The following is an 18945-nucleotide window of genomic DNA, read 5'->3' on the forward strand; positions in this document are numbered from 1 at the left end:
CCCGTGTGTGTTGTGAATGTGAAAATTGGTCAACATGTTTCGCGCTGGGAAATAGGTCGCTTATGTATCCTGGTGCCCTTCGTCAGGAACGTGCAGGTTAACGACACCCTATATTCCTATGATACCTCTATTAAGGTGTAAGTGCGTCATTGCGCTCATGGGAACATCTCATTCATGTTCCTGTTATTACCCCTTCACAAAGAATGGAGTGCCTTCTCAGCAAATCCCACGATCTCAAGGGGGGATATAAGTAAACCCCTCCGTTATGACCCGATACCTGCCCTGCCGCTGGATGTATGCCAGCTCGGATGGGGTCCTGTTTGCACTGGTTCAATGCTTTGTGGCCCAGGGAGCTGGGCTCCATACCACAGCCTTTAACCTCTGCCAGAAATCTGGGGACCGTCCTCTAAAGACATCGCAAGATGGTCAATCAGATAACAGTGGTGTTATATTCTGGTCTTCTCCTTCTCTGCTGCTCAGCCTGTGTGTGTGATGTCCTTCGAAGGTTCGTGTATGCATTGTTTGAATGTGTGGTCAGTTTGAGTGAGTGGGGCTGAGCAGCTGGATGCTGCTCCCGGTGGGGCCTTCCTTTCTACCAACTATGACTAATAAACCAACTTAAGTATACCTACGATTATTGGATCTACTTATTTTACAATGTACATTTAACTTTGTAACAATGGCGACGAGGGAGAAAGAACTATGTGTGCAGGAACTACATTTGGAACTTGAAACATGGAACTACAAATATGATTGCAAATTAACTGTGAAAAAAGCTTTAAGAAGACTAGCAATGCTTTTGATGTCCCACCGGTGTCATGTTACATCTGACAGCCTACTGAGGACATCCTTTTTAAAGGTATGTTTCGAGGGTTGGACTTTGTGTGCCCTATTTGTTTTAAACTTGCTGATGTACTATCAAGGCCGTCGGTATTTCAGCTAGACCGAGCCTCAGTGTGAAACATTGCGTGGCTGGTATGCCTGGAAATCTTTCAGCAGTTTGTGTGAGGCGGCAACTTTAAACAAGTTGGCGAGATTGAAAGATTTATTGCTGTAATCGGGGGCCAACATCGAGCCTGGATCTACTTATTGTACAATGTACATTTAACTTTGTAACAAGTGGTCACCCCCCTCCCTCATTGGCCATCTCATTCTCAGCCATCTTTTCATGGTTATGAGGCATCCCAAGAAACGCTTCTCTACCATGAGACACCTTTAGTTTAACTAACTGGGTTTGCTGCAGCACCCAACGGGTCGCACTTCTGTTGCTTGTCCAGGATGTAATCTGATTGAATCCCGGAGGCTGCTCAGACATGCACCATCCATCAGAATTGCCCCAATCTTATAAACCCCAAATGTACACAGTAGAAGTTCAAGAATGCTCCGACAGACTAGTGGGCCGTGGTAGAACCTCTTGTTGTGTTCAGGCCACATGTGGTCGATGGAAAGCATTTATCGTAACCCGCCTCAGAGCCCAGCCCCTCGGCAGAGCTGTCTCTGGTTTGGCTAGGTGCATCTCTGCATTGCAGCACCTCCCCTAAGAGCAGTATCTACATGTGTATCACCCTCTCACACAAAGTAGAACACAGCTCCAAGGAAGTTCATGGCTCTGGCCGCCATCTTGAAGTGACTGAGACCCAGAAGGAAGTGAGGCTTCTCAATAAGAAATCCTGGTGCCCGTATCTCCTTGCCAATAGTGTGCCCTACCGGTGGAAACACGATTGCTTCCACTGGCAGCAGACTTCAGTAGGGACTCCCCTTCCCGGGCTTAGAGCAGGAATGCCATGAGCTTTGGAGAAGATGTAAACGCAACAGCTTGTGCATCACTCCCCCATGCCTGGATCACTTGTGAAGGAATCCAAGCTTTGCTGTAATCCTAATAAGGGAAAGTAATCAGATTACAAGTTATTGAAACCAGTTGTAGTAATAGCTCTGGGGACACAAATGAATGCATTTGTTTTACCTGTTGGCGTTCAATATATGTCAAATGTTTAAGCAAGGCTTGTTCTACAGCTTTCTGCGAAAATATGGGATGTGAGAAATTAATCTCCTACAAAGCCCACAATGTGGAATTACCAGACCAATCGGAACACTGAGTTGACCAGGTACCCTGGAGGCAGGTGGTATTCTGCATGAAGAGTTTGCCTTCTTCAAAAAGTCAAAGTCTCCAGATAGATTACTGGCAAAAAGTTGCAGAAATTGGTACAGTCTGATATCTGCATGTTATTCCCCAAAATCTCATATCCCTATTACTTGCCCCCTCTGAAGTTCTAGAAACTTCAGTAACAGTAAATCCAGGAGACAATAAGTGGGGGTTTTATGGACCACTCAAAATGAAGGGCCTATGTGTTTATTTTGTCAGCATTTTTTAGACTTTAGGAATGTCCTGCTCTAGGGAGAACCAGCAGCTCTCATTTGTTTTTAATGTGTTTTAAAGGTGACATTTACATCTAACAGCTCTTGCTAGATTGGAAATCGGTCAATGATATCTTGTGCCATACGATATGCCCTTTGGTTATACACATACCCTGCATTAACATCACACAAAATCCCCTACAGGCTTCGAACAGTATGTCCTCCAAGATGTGTTAACCACTAGTAGATATCTCGATGGCCTCCACGTAGCCTTCCCTCTATTACCCGCACAATAGATTATTTGATTGGATGGCCTCCAAGCAACCTTCGCTCTATTACTCATGAGATAGATTCATCGATGGGATGCCCTCCATGCAGCCTTCTCCTCTTTCTATTACCCAAGAGATAGATTAATCGATAGCCTCCACTCAGCCTTCCCTCTATTACCCAAGATATAGATTCATTGATGACCTGCATGCAGCCTTCCCTCTATAAACCACGTGATAGATTAATCGATGGCCTCCACGCAGCCTTCCCTCTATTACCCATGAGATAAATTCATCAATTGGATGGCCTCCATGCAGCTTTCCCTCTATTAACCATGAGATAGATTCTTCAATTGGATGGCCTCCATGCAGCCTTCTCTCTGTTACCCATGAGATAGATTCATTGATGGCCTCCATGCAGCCTTCTCTCTATTACCCATAAGATAGATTCATCGATGGGATGGTCTTCATGCAGCCTTCTCTCTATTACCCACGTGATAGATTCATCGATTGGATGGCCTACATGCAGTCTTCTCTCTATTACCCATGAGATAGATTCATCGATTGGATGGCCTTCACGCAGCCTTCTCTCTATTACCCATGAGATAGATTCATCGATGGGATGGCCTTCACGCAGCCTTCTCTCTATTACCCATAAGATAGATTCATCGATGGGCTGGCCTCCATTCAGCCTTCTCTCTATTACCCATGAGATAGATTCATTGATGGCCTCCACGTACCTTCTCTCTATTGTATGCTCTGTTGTGGGTTTTGCATGTACAGGTGCGGGGCGCTCAAACAGTGCGGGTGAGGTGAGGTGATGGAAGTTGGTTAGACTATAGTACAACGGTGCTGACAGTATAGAGGAAACCCTGTAACCTCTAACTAATACTCAGGCCTGAGATGCCTGAACATTATAAAACATACAAACAAATACTGTGCACTCATCAGATAAACAATTCGGTATCAATGTATTCAGGGACAAACAGAGATGAAGCCGTTGGTTTGGTGATTCCACAGATATAAACTTTATGTGGTTCTTTTTTTGTTGAATATATAAACGCCAGCCGACACGTGTTTCATCAAGCAGGACGAAGCCTGTGAATCATCAGGGCTGTCAATGGCGTAGGAAGTATTCGTGTAAGGTAGAGTTATCGGTGCTGACTATGGAGGGTCGACGTCTAGAAGTAATGCAATGGAGAACGGGTCATTCCGTAGGAACAGTCAGGTACGACTGTGGACGGTAACCTGCGGTCATCGGTTACAGTGCTAATCAGTTCGGGATGTGTCTACGCAGCCTACTCTCTATTACCCATGAGAGAGATTCATTGATGGCCTCCATGCAGCCTTCCCTCTATTACCCATAAGATAGAATTATCGATGGGATGGCCTCCATGCAGCCTTCGCTCTATTACCCACGTTATAGATTCATCGATTGGATGGCCTCCACGCAGCCTTCTCTCTATTACCATTAAGATAGATTCATCGATGGGCTGGCCTCCATTCAGCCTTCTATCTATTACCCACGTGATAGATTCATTGATGGCCTCCACGTACCTTCTCTCTATTACCCATGGGATAGATTCATTGATTGGATGGCCTCCATAGAGCCTTCTCTCTATTACCCATGAGATAGATTCATTGATGGCCTCCACGTACCTTCTCTCTATTACCCATAAGATAGATTCATCGATTGGATGGCTTCCACACAGCCTTCTCTCTATTACCCATGAGATAGATTCTTCGATTGGATGGCCTCCACACAGCCTTCTCTCTATTACCCATGAGACAGATTCTTCGATTGGATGGCCTCCACGCAGCCTTCTCTCTATTACCCATGTGATAGATTCATCAATGCCTCCATGCAGCCTTCCCTCTATTATCCATGAGATAGATTCTTCGATTGAATGGCCTCCACGCAGCCTTCTCTCTATTACCCATTTGATAGATTCATCAATGCCTCCATGCAGCCTTCCCTCTATTACCACGTGATAGGTTTCTCGATGGACTCCATGCAGCCTTCTCTATATTACCCACTAGCAGCCCGCCCCGACGTTGTCCAGGTATGAATTGCTGCCGGCCAGTAGTATATTGTTTTGTAGGATTTCGTTTTGATAGCAAAATTGATAGCATTTCTTATCTGTGACAGGCCAGTGAAACGCTCCAATTCACAGTGCACTGCTGATGCACTTAAGAGTGCACGTTCAGTAGTGTGTGAACTCGAGTTTCCCTACTTTATTTTTCCTTGCAATAATATATAGCGCAAACTCGACAACATGGCATGAGCACAATTTACATTACAGAAGAACACATTCATTTGTGGTAGGCACGGGGAGACAAAGCGATTTGCCTGGAATCACAGGATGTTGATCTGATTCCGAGATTCAAACGTAGCTCCCCAGCTCTAAAGTTCGCAATTCTAGGACTTGTGGTGGGAGGTGTGTCTAAAAGTGTATGTCGGTGCTGGCCATCAATGAGAGAGACATGTGCATTTTTCAAATGGGTGGTGAAAAAATATGAGTATGTTGCTAGAGATGTGGGCCGCCGTGCCACCAATGTACTTACTGGGGGAGGGTAAACACCCGTTATTCCGCAACTTTCTTTCCGCATACCATCACTCTGAATACTTTCATTACGAAAGTACCATGGGCCCGATTCACAGAACGAACTTAAGACAAAATCCTAAACTTACTACTTTTGGTATTCACAGAAGTTAGGATTTTGTCTTAAGTTTGTCTTAAGACAGACTTAAGACAGTCTTAAGACAAACTCCTAACTTAAGTCTGTCTTAAGTCTGTCTTAAGACAGACTTAAGACAAAATCCTAACTTCTGTGAATACCAAAAGTAGTAAGTTTAGGATTTTGTCTTAAGTTCGTTCTGTGAATCGGGCCCCATGACTCCGCAATGCCATTATGACGCATGGCATTACATTTTATATGCTTTTACCACGCATACATTTACAACGAAATTCGTTGTAAATGTATGAATGGTAAAAGAATGTTTTTTTAATGTTTGGATAAGGTAAGTATGGATATAGGGGTATATGTTTTGGGGTACTGAGGTGTATGTTTTGAGGTGTTTGGGTATTTTAAGGGTTCAGATATAGTTTTGGGTTATGGGGTACAGGGGTAGTTTTAGGGTTTAGGGATAGTTATGGGTTTTGGGGTACAGGGGTATTTTTATGGTTCAGGGCTAGGTTTGGGTTTTGGGGTATAGGGGTATTTTCAGGGTTCAGGGGTGGGTTTTGGGGTTCAGGGGTATTTTAAGGGTTCAGGGCTAGGTTTGGGTTTTGGGGTACAGGGGTATTTTTAGGGTTCCGGGCTAAGTTTGGGTTTTGGGGTACAGGGGTGTTTTAGGGTTCAGGGGTAGGTTTGGGTTTCTGGGTACAGGGTTATGTTTAGGGTTCAGGACTAGGTTTAGGTTTTGGGGTACAGGGGTATTTTAAGGGTTCATGGGTAGGTTTGGCTTTTGGGGTACAGGGGTATTTTAAGGGTTCAGGGGTAGGTTTTGGTGTTGGGGTACAGTGGTATTTTTAGGGTTCAGGGTTAGGTTTGGGTTTTGGGGTACAGGGGTATTTTTAGGGTTCAGGGGGTAGGTTTGGGTTTTGAGGTACAGGGGTATTTATAGGGTTCAGGTCTAGGTTTGGGTTTTGGGGTACAGGGGTATTTTTAGGGTTTAGGGATAGGTTTGGGTTTTGGGGTACAGGGTATATTTATAGGGTTAAGATGGGTTAGTGTTTAAGGGTGTTGGGGTATTTTAAGGAGTAAGGGTGGGCTATGATTATGGGGTGCAGGGGTATTTTAAGGTAGCAGGGTGCGATTAGCACACGATATGAGACATGGCATGACGGGCGGAACGTACCACACGTCCCCAGCGTTTGTCACACCCCCAGCACACGCCCACAGCACAACACGGACACGCCCACAAGTGACTACTTTGCTGGCACGGTTCTTTTACCTTTTAAATGTATATGGTGGGCGTCTGCATAGCCTATGTCCTTCTGCTGCAACTGCCCTTTCCAACGCTGTATTGGGTGTTGTGATTGGGGCTGTGGTTCCTGAGATTACCTGCCTCAAAGGTTTGGGCTCTCTCTTTATTATATTAGTACTAGCAGCCCGTCCCGACCTTGTTCGGGAGAAATCAGGCTTCAGGGACCCCGCTCGCCCCGTGAGCGCAACTGCGGCTGCTTCACCTACCTCTGCCGCCGCTCCTCCCTGCCTGTCCGCTGCTTCTCACCGCTCCTCCCCGCCTGTCCGTCGGTCCTCACCGCCTGTCCGCTGCTCCTCACCGCCTGTCCTCTGCTCCTCACCGCCTGTCCTCCGCCGCTCCTCACTGTTCCTGTCCGCCGCTCCTCATCGCTCCTGTCTGCCGCTCCTCACCGCTTCTGTCCGCCGCTCCTCACCGCCTGTCCGCTGCTCCTCACCGCCTGTCCGCTGCTCCTCACCGCCTGTCCGCTGCTCCTCACTGCCTGTCCTTCGCTTCTCCTCACCGCTCCTCCCGGCCTGTCCGCTGCTCCTCCCCGCGCTGATGTCCGTCGCTCCTCCTTGTGCTCGTGTACACCGCTCCTCCCTGCGCTCCTGATGTCAGCACGCAGGGTGCGGCCGGTGCTACTTCCAAGGGACTATTTTTTTTTATCTTAAATTTATTAATTAACGTATTTTATTTTTATTTTATACAGCTTATGTCCATCTGCAGACCCTGAGAATTACAATGATGAATTGGGTGTTTGCATTGGTGCTGTGGTTCCCGAGTTTACCCGCCTCAAAGGTTCCCAGTTCTTACTTTATAATAGTAGTATAGATAGATATATATATAACATGCATTTTTACTAAGAAAGACAGATTTCTGTGGCATTGACATGGATTCTTTCTAGTAAAGGCACAGCAAACTCTCCTCTTTTCTTGTAGCAGATAGCACTGATCTGTCTCCAAGCAAAAACATCTATAACACAGGCACAATGAAGTGTAAGGTTTCGGCGTCCGGTTGTCATCAGCTTTTGGAAGCAGTAATCTGGGCTAGACAAAAGAAAAAAGCTGACCTAGAAACTTTTGCACCCTGCATAACAGGTACTGCAGTTCCATCCTTCACCTCTATAAGCCAAAGGCTGCACTCCTGAAGAACTAACCCGCACCCCCTCTCTAATAAAGTGTAAATGGAATTTCTAAAGGTAGCTGTGACTCCAGCCTTATTTCTGCAGTGTCTGGGCAGGGGCGTAGCCACTATTGGTGCAGCATTTGGAAATGCACTGGGGCCCATTATACATGACAATTGCTGTGCTTTACTATACTAACAGCAGTCGAAGGGACCATTTTCCTTGTCTGACCTAGGGCCCATGATACCTTTGCTACTCCACTGAGTGTCTGGATCTCCACTCTTCAGCCATAAGCATGCATGAAGTACACTTGCACTGTCTGCTGAAGCTGTCCTGATCATCCATTTTGTGCCAGCCCATAACAGGGGCATCCATAATGGACCCCATTGGCTTCAGTTCTCATACTCACACGGTTTTATCATGCATGTACTGCCCAACTGCAGCGCATACACTGTGTGCCTGTACTATCATAACTTTCAACAGGTGCAGTCTGTAGGCCACCCTCTCGCAGATGACAAAACCTGGTATAGTGTTACCACCACTTTACTTACTAAATCCAGTTCAGGGATAAGTGCACACTTGCTGCACTTTCCATGTCGCCGAACGGTCCGAGATCTTGCATTATCGGGGATAGGTTGATTGATGCTTCTTTGCTAGATTAGCATGATATCAGGGCAGGAGGAAGTATCGACACAAGTGGGTGCTCGGGCATGGATGCATGCTAGTGCAACGCGCAGGGGACATTCCGGTCACAGCAGAGATCTTTGTGACAGTTATTTATTTGAAAACTCTTATGTGAATGTATAACTTAAAGTCGCGTAGTAGTTTTAAGCGCAGATCATCCAGGAATGTTGTGAATAAAGTTTCTCCATCAAGTGCAGGTTGGAGTCACAGCTCTGTTATATTACTGATTACTCTGCTCAGTGAAACGGAGGTCGTGTGCTTGGTAAAAGGCCCGCTTTGGGAATGATGCTTGCTTACTTCGGCAACGAAGCTCCCGCTAATAGCGCAACTACCGCTGTTTGTGGAGACTCACTTCAAGGCAGGCAGGGGTCCTTCGAATTCCTCTGTGCACCTAATGTCTGCCGGTCATGCGCCGCGTGGATTATCGGACAAAGGTCGCAGCTCACCGGCTTCAGAGGCGGATGATAATGTGTACCAAAGGCGACCGAGCCCTGGGCGCGCCGTGTGTCCCAGGGATCTGTCATCACTGGCTTGGTTCCGTTATCCGCCCCCTCACCCAGTCTCGTCATGCTGCTCCTCGTTTTAGCTATTGTAGACCTGTACTGCAATGTGTAACCTTCAGCTCAGCGGCAGCCCCTTCCCTAATGCTGCACAGGTGCTGCTGCACCCTCCTCACCCAGCCTCGTCAAGCTGCTCCGCATTTTACCTGCTGGAGCACTTTACAGCATGTTTTTAACCTTCAGCTCAGGGCAGCCCCTTCCCTAATGCTGCGCAGGTGCTGCTGCACATAGGAGCTCCTGTCTCATGCGTCTGCTGGGCATTAAGTGAATTCATTTAGTCTGCTATTACTTTGAGTTAGTGGCCTATTTTCAGATTGTGCAGTTCGGAAGCAATGAGCAAGGTTTCCCTCGTTCTGTGGCTGAGCTGTTAGTACTGTTTGAAAATAAAGCACTAACATGAAGAAATATCGGGTTGAATGAATTCTGATTACAAACGGCAGGCTGATAAAACAGACGTCGGTGCTGCGCCGCGAAAATCCATTTTGATACGGCCCAGAACTGAAGCATACCCCTCGCTGTCTCTGTTTTAGGGGCAAGGCTTCTTTCTAGCAGGGCAGTGGTGTAGTGATGAGTGTTGCCGATAGCGAGAGCATGTCATTTATTGGAGGTTAAGTCAGTGTACGACTTCCGGTTTCTTCGGTCAGTCTGGCAGCACATTACAACTTTCCTTATTTCCGATTGTGCTGCCAACCTACTCTAGAAGATGACAAACTGAAACCGACCTGCGCACGATAATTTTAAAGCTTTGTGCAGAGGCATTTCGACACGTGGAGTCTCCCAGCGGGCTATTGCGAAATGGCTAAAGTCCACAGCCGCTTTTGCACATAGCATTTTGGGAGTTAATTGCTAACCCCGAATATTTTGTTTTATGCATGCAAGGCTCTAATCCTCCGTGTCGCCATGTTTCCAGTCCGCCAAAGTTCCCGGCGCTTGACCTACCTCAGCCTGCTCCAGTCTGCCAAAGTTCACTGCTCCTGTCTGACGCTAATCCCCGTGCTCATGATGATGTCAGCACGCACGTCGTTAGCACACACGGCTGGCGCTACTTCCAAAGGACTACTTTTTTTTTAACATATATTTTAAAGAACTTATATTTTTTTAAGGTATATAGCCTATGTCACTCAGTAGACCCTGACAATTCCAATGATGTATTGGGTGTTTGGATTGGCGTTGTGGTTGCCGAGTTTACCTGCTTCAAAGGTTCCCAGTTCTTGCTTTATAATAGTAGTATAGATGGATGAGATAGATTCCTCGATGGCCTCCATGTAGCCTTTTCTCTATTACCCAAGTGATAGATTAATCAATGGCCTCCATGCAGCCTTCCCTCTATTACCCATGAGACAGATTCTTCGATTGGATGGCCTCCACGCAGCCTTCCCTCTATTATCCATGAGATAGATTCTTTGATTGGATGGCCTCCATGCAGCCTTCCCTCTATTACCCATGAGATAGATTCTTCGATTGGATGCCCTCCACGCAGCCTTCCCTCTATTACCCATGAGATAGATTCTTTGATTGGATGGCCTCCATGCAGCCTTCCCTCTATTACCCATGAGATAGATTCTTCGATTGGATGCCCTCCACGCAGCCTTCCCTCTATTACCCATGAGATAGATTCTTTGATTGGATGCCCTCCACGTAGCCTTCTCTCTATTACCCATGTGTTAGATTCTTCGATTGGATGGCCTACATGCAGCCTTCCCTCTATTACCCATGAGATAGATTCTTCGATTGGATGCCCTCCACACAGCCTTCTCTCTATTACCCATGTATTAGATTCATCAATTCCTCATGCAGCCTTCCCTCTATTACCACGTGATAGGTTCCTCGATGGCCTCCATGTAGCCTTCTCTCTATTACCCATGTGATAGGTTCCTCGATGGCCTCCATGTAGCCTTCTCTCTATTACCCACGTAATAGATTCATCGATTGCATAGCCTCCATGCAGCCTTCCCTCTATTACCCATGAGACAGATTTTTCGATTGGATGGCCTCCACGCAGACTTCCCTCTATTTCTGGTCCTCTCCAAGATCATAACAACCCACGGGTCTTTGCATCTTGACTAGTTCTAGCTCCCTGACATGGTATCTTCCCTTCTTTGCTTTTCTTTCTTTCTTTTACTCCTGGCTTCTCCTCTCTCTGTTTGGTTTTCCTTGCCTCTTTCTGGTCCTATGGGTTTTCAAGCCACCTTCCATGTATATCTTCTACATTACCGTGTCTCCGCTTTCATCATCAACACACAATGGTGCCAAGCGCAACTCGCAAGCTGCAGTAACTGTGGACACCAAAATGTATCAGCTACTAGTATTCTTTGATAGATCAACTAGAATCCGCTCAGTTGCCGAAGGAATATTGATTGAAAACAACTGTTTTAGTCTGGTTGAGTAGATTTCTGTGCTGACTATACTCACTGCTGTATTGTAAGTTGATTGTGGTGTTTGCCTAGTCAGCTGAATTGTGTCTTTCATATGATCCTCTCAACGTCTGTTTTGTAAATGATGAGTAATTGATTAAAACCTTACATCGATATTATATTGAGTACACCTTATAAAAATTTAACAGCACAATATTTGATCAATTGTATAATGCAATATAGTGACTGGTTACTGATAGGACCAGTCACTGTAATAAATGGAACAGAAAGACAAACAAATCCTTCAGTGTTAATTTCGTGCTCGTAGAGTTGGTGCGATGACTCGATAAGAATGCATCAAGGGTGTGTAACTATCCCAGATTTACCTTTGCTTCTACATCACATGAACAGACCCCCTTGGAGTTTCATTCCATCATCAACATTGTAATGCTTCTAGCACTGAGTTTGACTTTTTAAGCAAAATGACACTTCTTCTGGGGGAGCTTCTGAAAGTGGGAGCACTCCCCAGATCCACATGGAAGTGGCTTTATCCCTCCCCCTCCCCCCCCCCCCCCCCCCCCCCCCCACTGACCGGGAGGACCACCCCATGTCGAGACCCCCAGGCCAGGAAGTTGTCCACACTCAGTGAAAACGTGTTTTTAAGAGCAAACTCTACTGCTCCACGCCCTGCGTCCATTGCATCCGTCGCAGTCTGCTCTGGTCATTAGTTCAATTATAAGAAATCTCCTAAAGTGATTCGCAGTAATGGTACAATCTGTCCGGAGAGAAGAGAGCAAGAATGGGGTCTAGAGAGACCCCTAGGATGAGGGACGCATTACGCAGGATGCCAAGAACTCAAGTTAAAAACAAATTGGAAGCAAGAGCTAATCAGCATATTTGATGACATCAAAGGAAGCAGTGTAACCCGTAAATATCAATGACAACACAATAATTGACACCAGTTAAATTCTACAACAATCAAAATGAATGTCAAACTAATAGAACACCAGAACCTCACTTAGATAGACAAATGGCTGACAAAAGATAAAGAAGTGTCTAAAGCAGCTCTTCCTGTCAAGGCAACCTTTCCCTGAAGGCAGTTAGAGGTGAGTTTCTAGCCCTTCCCAGATGTTTGACATTTATCCTGCCATGAGTGAGAGCTGAGACGGACCTTCAAATGTGTGAGTCTCACTCATGTAAATGTGTAAATGTAAATGTGTTGTATTTGTATAGCGCGAACAGTAACCCGTAAGCATCCCGGCACTTGTACTCCTACCACAAGGGAACGCCTCCTGGCTTTCCCTGTGAAGTGTCCACTCCTGGGCATCCCATGGTGAAACCAGGCATCCTTTGTGTATTGGGGGCCGTTGTGGAGACTAAGCAAGCTATTGCCCAGAGTTGCAGCGTGGGGCCCATGCTTAGAATCGGCACTGAGGCGAGAATATCCAGTCAGAGGAATTTAAGCCTGATCCCGCCGAGGCAGGAATCGAACCCTGGTCCCTGGCCAGCGCTCTGCATCAAGGTCTGCCGCTCTAACCATTGATTATAACAAACAATACACTTGCCAGTGCTGAGAAACTTATTGCCCAGGTAGGCGTATACACACACCCACGAATGAATCACAATATGATGAGTGTGTGTGTCTAAATGCAGTGCACTTATAGTTTGTTTTTCCCACTTGTTCCAGCACTCCCCCCAACCCACTTCTTGCATTTTGGAATACAATTGCCTGTTGGAGCCATGACCCAACGCTAGAGGTAGGCTGTTGGTGGTTAGGTTGCGAACAAGGTGTTGATCCCTTAGAACATTAAAATCATGAGTGTTTTCCTTTTCCTTGTAGTTATTGTTTGGTCCTGAGGAGAACCTGCCAGTCACAGGGCTCGAAACGCGTCGACCGACTAGGTCCCAGGTCATTTCCCTGATTTCTCTGAAAACCCTTGGGGAACTCGTATAAAGACTTTTTTGCTTCCCTTATAATTGATACAATTGAGTGTCAGATAGGTTAAAGAACGGACTATTCATTTGTTGAACAAAAAGTTTATTTTGACACTGGGACCAGTGTGTATGTGTTGTATGAATGGATGGCCAAGAATGAGTTGTATGTAAGTTGAGGACTCATTGTACATACCTAATTGTTTGTGTATCTGTATTTTATGTTTGTATATAAATGTACATAGAATGTTTTGTATTCCCATGCACAAAATCAAAAATGATGCAGAACTAAAATAACAGGTAAAAAGCAAAAAGGAAAATAAAAAAGCTGCAATTCATAAAGCGAGTGTTCATGCCATTGTCATGTATACGACATATTTCAACAGTTTGTGAAAAATAAGTTTCTCAGCACTGGCAAGTGTATTGTTTGTTATAGTTTATATTGGCTCAGCCTTGCTGAGTTTAGGAGTCAAGACCCTTTTTGTTTCCTAAGCTCTAACCATTGAGCCACACTTCTCCACTCATAATGAGTGACACTTGAGGTCTCTGTATATCTCTTGGGCATTGGTTATTTTCAAACCTTTGGTACCTGCAGATTGAAAACTGAACCATGAAACACAACTGCAAACGCACAGGTTTGTAAAGCGGATGACCCAGGCTGAGAACCATGGTCGTGTCATGGCATGGACTAGTTTCCATCTGTGGATTTTTAGAATGAACACCTGGGTGGTGAGGCATGACCTCGCCTTGGCACGTGGCCAGTAGTTTCATCCCTGGGCTTACAAATAGAAGGCTTGGTCACTGCCCTGGCACCGGTTTGTACTTTGAAAGGAAAGGCCAGATGTTTTATGGACACTGCGTCCAAGGCTTGTCTCATTTTTTGCCATTTATTTCAGGGCCAGATCCTGCTGGGTGAGTCTGGAGCCGTGATTGGTCAATTGCGTGATATTGTGGCATCCAATGGGATCATCCATGCCTTGGATGGGGTCCTGATTCCTTCGTCCATCCTGCCCATCTTGCCACACCGCTGCCCTGAGGTCGTGCATCAGTTGGTTATAGTGAGTTACCCTTGCACACTACTTCACAGCTCCTGTCCTCTGGGGGAATCCATGATAACAAGGTTGTTATATGGCCTGGTCTTATGTTAGCTGCACAATATGGACTATGAACATATCAAAGTCAGTAGATGTTGAGCGACCGTGGAAAATCTACTCCACAAAGTACGCGCGAATTGACAAAGTGTCGCGAAGTCAATATGGTGTAGTCCATAAGGCTGCAGGTCTATCTACAACTCACTTCAGTGGCTGCTTGAGGGAGGGAGAGCTTTGTTAATGTGCGGGTTGCATGGCAGTGACGTATCTTGTTTAATGTGTGATCATGGTGCTTGGTGCTGGATCACAGTCAGTAATATGGTAGTTAGTTTACGCCATGTTCTGAGTCCCTGTGGGTATTAATTCTGAGTTATATTAGTTAAGATGTCCCATTTGCTAATGTTTTAGTATTCTCTAGAGCATATTTCCTGTCCCATTTAGTTCATAAAGTGATTTTGTATAGGTGTGGTTTGCTGAGATGTGTATGTGTTATGTTGCCATGTGTTTGACTGTGTTACCTTATGAAGTTTAATTCAAGATTGCTGTGTTTTAAATGGCATTCACCTGTCATATGTGGCATTCTGTCCTGTTGTATTGTGCTGCTTTAGGCTGTGGTGTGTTTGGTGATCTTTAATGTTCGATTGTGGTTTGTAATGTGTTTTGGTGTGGTATGTCACGTTTTAGAGCTAGGTTGCATTTTGTAATATATTGTTTGGTGTTATTCTGGGCCCAATCAAAATTAAATAGGGTATAAAACAGCAATCCATACCAGAACAAAACACAAAGGGCCCGATTCACAGAACTAACTTAAGACAAAATCCTAAACCTACTACCATTTTGGTATTCACAGAAGGCACTTACTAATTTCGGTATTCACAGAAGTTAGGAGTCCTAACTTTAGGACTCCTAAATGCCTTCTGTGAATACCGAGAGTCTTAGGGCCCGATTCACAGAACTAACTTAAGACAAAATCCTAAACTTACTACTTTTGGTATTCACAGAAGTTAGGATTTTGTCTTAAGTTTGTCTTAAGTCTGTCTTAACCTTGTCTTAAGACAAAATCCTATCTTCTGTGAATACCAAAAGTAGAAAGTAGTTTAGGATTTTGTCTTAAGTTAGTTCTGTGTATCAGGCCCAAAAAGTTAGAATTTTTCTCAGTTTACAGAAGAATGAAGACGCGTGTAAATGGGCAACCAGAATGGTTAGATTTTTCAAGAACCAGTCAAAGGGGGGAAGCCCAAAACTGTGAAGCTGCTCAGATTGGGAGAAGGTTGGGGTTGCAGGTTGGTCGCAGGTGTGCAAAGTCATTGAAGAGGTGCACCGTGGATGAGGGGTGCAGTGTGAGTGTCAGACTGATCCAAGCATTCCAGTTCACAGTATGACGTAGGGGGGTGCATACGCTGAGGTTCGCGTAGGATCTGGTGGACGAGTCAACCATTCCTCATCAGCAACCCGGGTTTATGAGGGAATGACCCAAACTTGCATGATACGTGTACTTTAACATACATGTAATGTTTCCTTCTCTTCCAGGGCCCCTGTTCACACTGTGACTCGCCGGCAGCATGTCCTGCAAACAGCACTGACCTGGTAAATCTTTTTTAAGTGTTTCCTAACATGTTAGTGTGGCTCAGTTTATCCCTAAATGTCATAAGAATTGAGAGCTGCACCTGGTCTCCAACCTTCCGAAAGGCCTGCCTTCACTGGTGTGACAAACGAATATATGACGTTACAGCACAAACATTTACAATGCATACTTTTACAACGCAGTTTTTACATCGCAATTACCAATACATTGCATTATTTTACAATGTATACCATTACAACGCATTTTTAAAAACTACCATTACAACACATTCCAAACACACCGCATTCCATTACAACGCATACCATTACAATGCTTAATACTTTTAGTGCAACAGTAGGGAAAGTGTTGGATATGTAGCGGTACAAACTACTATTCCCACTCCAGTGAGTGCAACACTGGGAAAAGGGATAGTGTGAGGGTAAAAATTACTATTCCCAACTACCCCAAAACACATACCCTCTCTAAAACTTAAAATTCTCCATTACTTACCTTATAATGCGTTGTGATGACATGCGTTGTAATGGCATGCGTTGTAATGACTGTGTTGTAATGGTATTCGATGTAAAGGCCCTTGCACTGTAAAAGTTGCGTTGTAAAGGCATTGCGATGTAATGACTGCGTTGTAATGGATGTTTTCAGTGACAAACACTGAAGGGCCCCCCAGTGACCCTTGCTTTATCCCTCTGGAGGGAAAGTAGCTCAAACACGGTTTGCATGTAATTGTGAGAAACAGAAATATACAACCAGAATCCTTTTTCCTGATTGAGCAGCTCCAATGTGGTCTCGGCTCAATGAACAGGCTCAAGGTGATGGTTTCAAGGCATGTTAGGGCTTCGCTTGCTGGCGTGTGGGGGGTGCCGCTCTAAGACGTTTCCTGACTCACACGTTTGCCAAATGATCTTTAGTTGACATAAAACATAATGTTTTACTAGGGCCTTTTCGGAGATACCCCCACCTCATACATGAAGACTTATGGGACATGAGATCTCTCAAAGGCTGTGTCCCTTAGTGATCACTATTTACATCTAATGCCTAAAAAGACATTTTCATGTTCAGGAGATTGTGTCAGGGGTATCTCCCGCACTACCTCCAGGATCAAACTGGATCAAACACACTCACGGTCATAACGCTGAAGCATGTTTTAAAGGAAGTCGTCAAGGAGAATACGGAGAGACAAACAGCAACACACGTGTTCCTGACATGTAACGTAAACTACAAAGCTGTGCCGTTCCTCATCAAAGCAGGAAAGAAGAGAGGAAAGCGTTCGGTCAGATGGGGGACTGATCAACTGGATCAGGAGATTCGATTGATCAGAAGCAAGAACCCTCACACACCCGTATGAGTGTCATGCTTCGTCATAGGGCGCTCCTCGTCGGGCCGGCGCTGCAATGCTCGACGGGCCCCTCAACGGGCTCTTAGCTGGAGATCTTTAAAGTAGGATTCTGTGATGGAGACTACTTGTGAGGGTGTAGGTTGGTGAAGTGGGTGATTATAAGTGTCTAAGGGGTACCTAATGAAGTTTAATATATTGGTCCTCTTGACATGAGTTAAAACAAACAGTGGCTGCCCTGGGAACTAAGAACCTCAAAAGCTCACTCAATATTATGAATTAGGGTCAACTCGTTTCTTGCTGTACGCGGTCCAACAGGATCTTAGTTCATCAGGACCAGGATGTAGAACCTATCCCTACACCTGATTGGGAATCAGGATGTGTGTTACTGTAGGTACCCAATCAAAATATCTTTATTGTCCAACCATACCTTCCTCGGTACAAAACACCAAAAAAATGACCCCAATAGAGTTAAGCGTTTGCCCTCAGGATTGGGCAGAGGGCTGTGCTATGCTGCGGAGAAAGAAATAGTCCATGCGGAAAAGTGCTTCCCTACTCTGCCGGCAGATCTTCAAAGCATGACACCCGTCTGGGTGTGTGAGGGCTATTGCTTCTGATCAATCAGATCCCCCAATCAGCCCCTTTCCGACGACAGCTTTCCTCTCTTCTTTCTTCTTGCTCTTATGAGGTACAGACCACCTTTGTGGTTTATATTAAAGAAAGTGATATCACAGAAATGTTAGTGTTTTTATATATTATTATACATTATTTTGCTATTTCTCAACCAGATAAAACGTGTAACCCAAAACCATCCCCGTTTCGTAGTCTCGCAGTGGCGATTCCGTGTAGTGGACGTCGGAGGTAGCCAGGCATGGTTCTCCGCTCTTTGCGGTGTAATGGTTAGTGGGTTAATTCAGTGGAGTTGGTTAGAAGATTCAGGTGTCTTTGTTACCTTTTAATCCCAAGCTATGGCGTTGAGCGTCATTGTCACTCACCAGTGCATCGCGTGATAAAGGATCAGTCTTAGTGGGTAAGATCTGCCCTGTGGCAGATGGTTGGGGTGGACCACTTCAAGGTCTTTAAGTAAGAGTGGAGCAGGCACTCAGCCTTTTCTCAGGTTCTTCCCAAATGTGACTCAATGTGTGCCCTCCACTGCTGTTTTTATAATCTTATATGTGTCTCTTGCCATGAACTGTGGACGGGCATCCGTAGCGCGTGGTGACGAAGTCAAACCAGCAGACACCGCCCCCTTCTGTAGGAGCCATCCAGACAGCCACTAGCAGAAAACACTGCTTTATTTTTGAGGGGGTCTTATTTCATTTATATCTACCTATCTTTGTAAACAGTCCAAAAACACAGGGATATTCAATCACCATAAATGTCTGCCACCTCGAGAAGGATTCATGTAGAAGAGCATTGGCAGATGTTTGCCTTTTTTATGTTTCAAAATCATCTTGCTTTCGTGCTATGACGCAAGCAAATCATTTCTTGAAATTGTTACAGTACAAAGATGTGGTACCAATCATCGACAGCTGTGCGTGACTCCTCCCTGTGCAAACTGTAGTTCTAGTTACCACAGCTGTTTCTCTGCACCTACACTCTGGTGTTTTGAGCGACCGGTGCACAAACACGTGCTGGATGTAAAGTTGTGAGGGAGGAAGTTGGGGTTTGCCACAGTAGAGCTGGCTATGAAGG

At 45.3% G+C, this 18945-nt stretch overlaps 1 protein-coding gene across 1 annotated transcript in view; it reads left to right on the forward strand.

The window, feature by feature from the left end:
- The window catches only part of STAB1 (stabilin 1), a 756575-nt gene that overhangs the window by 278606 nt on the left and 459024 nt on the right, over positions 1-18945 (forward strand). The window contains exons 19-20 of the mRNA XM_086939405.1: positions 14141-14302; positions 15866-15922. Of these exons, the coding sequence (XP_086795531.1) occupies positions 14141-14302; positions 15866-15922 (219 nt within the window). The remainder of the gene's footprint in view (positions 1-14140; positions 14303-15865; positions 15923-18945) is intronic.

Source organism: Lissotriton vulgaris, chromosome 9, assembly GCF_964263255.1.
Source record: "Lissotriton vulgaris chromosome 9, aLisVul1.2, whole genome shotgun sequence".
Lineage (NCBI taxonomy): Eukaryota > Metazoa > Chordata > Amphibia > Caudata > Salamandridae > Lissotriton > Lissotriton vulgaris.